At 31.6% G+C, this 5,148-nt stretch overlaps 1 protein-coding gene across 1 annotated transcript; it reads right to left on the bottom strand.

The window, feature by feature from the left end:
• Positions 1 to 214: 214 nt before the first annotated feature.
• On the bottom strand, positions 215 to 4,944 carry LOC107646281 (uncharacterized). The gene is made up of 3 exons (XM_088490324.1): positions 4,713 to 4,944; positions 833 to 1,055; positions 215 to 557 (listed from the first exon to the last, which is right to left on the bottom strand). Exons 1-3 carry the CDS (start codon positions 4,942 to 4,944, stop codon positions 215 to 217), a joined length of 798 nt encoding a protein of 265 aa, XP_088346450.1.
• Between the last annotated feature and the right edge of the window lie 204 nt (positions 4,945 to 5,148).

Here is a 5,148-nt window from a genome sequence, read left to right as displayed (position 1 = left end):
GTGTAAGCTATATATACATCTAAATTAACTTTGATTAAGTCACCAAAAAAAATTAACTTTGATTAAATTTATCCTCTAACTAACTTAAGTTTTAACTGTTTTCTAACTCTAGTAACTTAGTAACTAATAATCTCTAATAGCTAACAAGCTCAGCATTAATATCTATATCAACTAACATCTCCCCTCAAACTAGTAGCGTGAATATCTAACAATCCTAGTTTGCCACAGCAAGAAGAAAATGGTCATGGACCAATGTTTTGGTGAGAAAGTCCGTTGTCTGGTTGGCAGAGGTCACGGGTAACAACTTCAGGGTGCCTTCATTGGCCTTGTTGCTCACGATATGACAGTCGGCTTCAACGTGCTTGGTACGCTCACGAAGAATAGGGTTGGCAGCCATATGAAGTGCAGATTGGCTATCGTTATACAGCGTGAACGACTTCTCATGATTCACACCAAAAATCCTTAACAAGCGGACAAGCCATAACCCTTCATAAGTCGCATTCGCTAATGCGCGGTACTCGACCTCGGATGAAGAGCGGGAGACTGTTTGCTGCTTGCTGCTTTTCCAGGAAATTAGGGCAGTTCCAAGGAAGAAACAGTACCCGGACAGGTTGTCCAATCGGCATCAGCAAACCCAGTGAGTGTGAAGTCACTATTCAAAGGGAAGAACAGTTCTGTGCCAGCAAGGACTCTCTTTAAGTAGCGTACAATCCTCAGGATAACTTTATGGTAATTATTAGTTAGAGATTCTAAGTACTGACTTAGCTTACCTATCGCAAAAGCGATGTCGGGTCTGGTATTAGTGAGCTATTGGAGCTTACCAATCAATCACCTATGTGTTGCTGGATCTACCATGGATTCCGTATATGTCTTGGGTAGATAAACTATGTAGCCCATTGGTGTCGACACAGGTTTGGCATCAAGTAAGCCAAATTTTTCAATTAAATATGTGGTGTACTTCTTCTGATACAAAGTCATCCCTTTCGTGCTATATGCTATTTTCATGCCCGAGAAATACTTGAGCTGTTCCAAATCCTTGATGCTGAAATGTTCATCTAAAAATTTTTTGATTCAGTCTATCTCACTAGCATCATTTCCAGCCAAAACAAGATCATCCACGCTCACTGCACCATGATAAAAGTCTGAGCGGCAAAAGTTGCATCAGTGACGAGAATCGAATAAGGCATAAGAGGAAGAAGAAATAACTACTCGAGACTCTCGATTTGGCCCATCTATGGCGAATGAGGAACGAATGGAGGATCCAGCTTCAACGATGGAGGATGAATTTTTTCCAAACATTTAATCACCGCACCATGATAAAGATTTGAGTAGTGAAGGTTGGAGAGAGAGAAAGAGAGAGAGATCACAAAAGTAATTTTATTATAATGTGTAAGCTATATATATATATATATATCTAACTCTAAGCTAACTCTGATTAGATTTATCCTCTAACTAACTCATTTCTAAGTGTTTTTTCATTCTAGAAACTTAGTAACTAATAATCTCTAATAACAAACAAGCTAATCATAAATATCTATATCAACCAATAATTTTGTATATCACTATTTTTTTTTATTACTTTATATAAAGGGGTGGAACTAGATTAAAATTTGGGAAGAGACCAAAATTTAAATTTTTAATAAAAAAATAAAATAATTTTTACCAAAATATATACAATTTTTATTTAAAAAAAAAACAAATAAAATTCAGGGGGTCATTGCCCTTTTCCTAAATGAGATATAGGATTTTCATCAACTTTGAATTCACAACATGTATAGGTCCGTTGGAATATTAGGTCTTTATTTCTGTTCTCTATTTTTCTTCTTCTTAATATATGAATTGCTAAGCTTAAAAAGGTCGAGAGAATTTTAAAGCTTTTCTTAAATTTTTTTAATCAAAAACTAAATAAAAAAAAATAATATAATAAATATTTTGAATTTAAAAATAAACTGATAAGTAAAAACAGATCATTTTCTTTAAAAAATTATCAACTTCACATTATCATATAAGTAATTACGCTCATAATTTTGGTGGATACGTGGTTTTCAACTTTTCTATCATAACAGAAATTAATATATGGTAACACAATATTATGATTATTGATTAACATAACAAATAAACCTCTCTCTCTCTCTCTCTCTCTCACTCTCTCTCACTCTCACTCCGCCGCCACATTGACCCTCTTCAAAGTGTGAGAATAATAAATTAATAATAATAATAAGGCTCTTATTTATGCACGAGAGTTTGAATCATTGACTCACGTTAAGTTTGTACCATTTCTAAGACCTCATCAACCCTGTTATAGACATGTCTTTTTTTTTTAAGAAAAAGAAAACCATCTCTATCCTGTTTTGGAGTTGTGGCCTTTTCCTTTAACCAAAAGACTACATATATAAAATAAAAGAAACCCTAAACAACCAACTATAATATAAACTGATTCAATTAATTATTTTTAATTTTTTATTTTAAAATTCTAAGAACTAGAAATAGTAGAGTTAATGATTTTATTTTATTATGTAACTAATATATTTTTTAATTAGTTAGCTATAATTGGTTATACTCCAAATTAATTTCTTAGCGAAATTCATAAAATAAATATAATTAATCTTTGATAAATTGCATCAACATTCGTAATAAACTAATAATGTATTATGTTGTTCCCCTAAAAGAACTCACCAAACATGTTGCTTTGATAATTGATTGATTTTCGATCATTATCAAATTCGTTGATAGGACAATTCATACCACGAATGCTCATCCCACGCAAACAAACTCGGCAACTTCATGATTAAAGATTTATTAATTATTGTTTTTCGTTAAATGATATTTAAAAGTTAATTAAAAGTATTTTAATCATTAGGCGTTATTCTTTCAAAAAACAACTACTCAATAGGTTGTTTGGAAAGCCTTTAAATTGAATTTTTTTTCTAATAAATTGGTTTAGTTATATAGTTTGGAACCAACTATTAACATGGAAAATACTTCGATCTGAACTTAGTTACATAAGAACATATAATCATCACTACTTACACTTATTTTCCATTGATTCATGAGAAATTTGTACACCACCCTTCCACCTCACTTGAAAAAGGTAAGAAACATGCCATGTCTTTTTTGTAAAAAAATAAAAAAAAAAATCCTAAACTATTTTTTAATTTGACAAGTCAAAAGACGAGATTAAATTTCTATTTAAAAATATGCTATTAGTTAATAAATTGTTGGATGCGCAAAACGAAATTCAAACTAATAATGCATATTTCAAGAATTAGAATTTGAACTATGACTATCATCTTATAGGAGTTTGACATTGCTACTAGGCTATTTCTTATTATTTTTGTAAAATTAATTCTAATTAAGTTCTAATAAAAAACATGATTACAAAGTAATACATCGATTGATTATATTGTAAATTATACAATAAAAATGACAAGTAGCGGTGTATGTCTTTTTTTTGTTTTCCATTCTGATATGTACAAGTATTTTTTATTTTTTATTTATGCGTAAAGTATTAAATTGGTCCTTTATGTTTGAGTGTAATTCTGTTTTAGTCTTTAAAGTTTAAAGTGTTTTATTTGAATTCAAAAAAAAATCATTTAGCTTTAATATAATCTCACCGTGAGGTCAAAGTTAAATAATTAACAAAAAAATCCTATATTACAGCAGTACATGAACAAGATCGATAATCTAAAGAACAAGTATAAGCTTTAGAAGCACAAAATCAGCCGTGAATGTATCAATACATTTATTTATCATTTTTCGTTAGTTTTATAGAAAATATTTCACTTAAATTGTAAGAAAAATGATAAATAAATTTATTGATGCATCCACGATTAATTTTGTGCCTTTGGAGCTTGTATTTGTTCTCCAAGTTATCGATCTTGTTTTTGTATTGTGGTCATATAGGATATTTCGTTAATTATTTAATTTTAATCTCATAACGAGACTATATTAAAGTTAAATGAATTTTTTTAATTTAAATAGGACAATTTAATATTTTACCTTTTATTATTTTTTGGTGGCTTATCTTTTATTTAATTAATAGAAGGTATTTCAGTTTCTCTACATATCTTTAACCTAACTTAGAAGAGTCAAAGACCAGTTAGTTAATAAGAAGAGCGAGCCCTAATTTCTTTCTCAATACTCTAATCCCAGCTCTCTCATTTGAAAACCTGAATATCCAATTTTTAACATTACATTTTTTTATAAACACTCTTTAAATTGGATTTTAGGTACTAAAATAAAATCAAAACATTTTTAAAATATAGTCTTTTTATCTTTTTTTTTTTATGTTCTTTGATGATTTGACTGCATCCACTAACCATAATGGACTTTATGCCTAAATTCCGTAACCGTACGTACACCATGTCATTGGCGGATTCCAACACATGATTCTAATGCACTTCAATTCAACCGGTTCGTCCGGTCACCTCCCAACACTTACTCACCTAACCGGTAATCTCACTCGCCTTTTCACCTTTTTCACCGCTTTTCCTGTGAACGAAGAATAATATATAGAAAAGTATGAGGTTTTATCCTATGTGTACAATGGAGTTAATTTAAAATTAAAATTAAATTATAGGTAACTAATTAATTTTGAATAGTTTTTAATTTAAAATTTAAATCAAATATTAAGATTACTGTGTATTTTGAAAACAAATAAACTACCTCCTTCTTTCACTTCTCTCTCAATACGGTTTGTCAGCGTTCTATACCTTTCTTATGGAGTCTCGCTGATACACTAACGCCACGGTCATCAGCCGCCACTAGAAATTGCACCGACACTGTTCCGACTGGTGCCGTTGCCGCACAGGCCACCGTCAAGGAAAGACGCGCATATTGTATGGGTCGAACTAACGGCACCGCAGCAACCCGGACGTCCAGCGCATCCGTTGCAGCCGGTGTGTGCCTTCTTCCGACACTGTCCTCACCTCCTCTAATGCGCATTCGCTTTCTCCCATTCCCTTAAGTCTCTTCTCACCGATGATACCACCATGTTCTTCTTCTTCGGATTCAAGCATGGTTAGCTTTTGAGCCATATACTTCACAACAGTGCCGTTTTTGTCATGACTAGTTATTTAAAAGTAAGTGTGAATGTTTAAATTTTGTACTGTGCATGCAGCAATCTATTGGCTAACAGTAGATTCTTAA

The sequence above is a fragment of the Arachis ipaensis genome, chromosome B6 (genome assembly GCF_059453495.1).
Source record: "Arachis ipaensis isolate K30076 ecotype BB chromosome B6, ASM5945349v1, whole genome shotgun sequence".
Lineage (NCBI taxonomy): Eukaryota > Viridiplantae > Streptophyta > Magnoliopsida > Fabales > Fabaceae > Arachis > Arachis ipaensis.
Note: the sequence above shows the minus strand (reverse complement) of the source record. Positions and strands in the feature narration are given on the sequence as shown.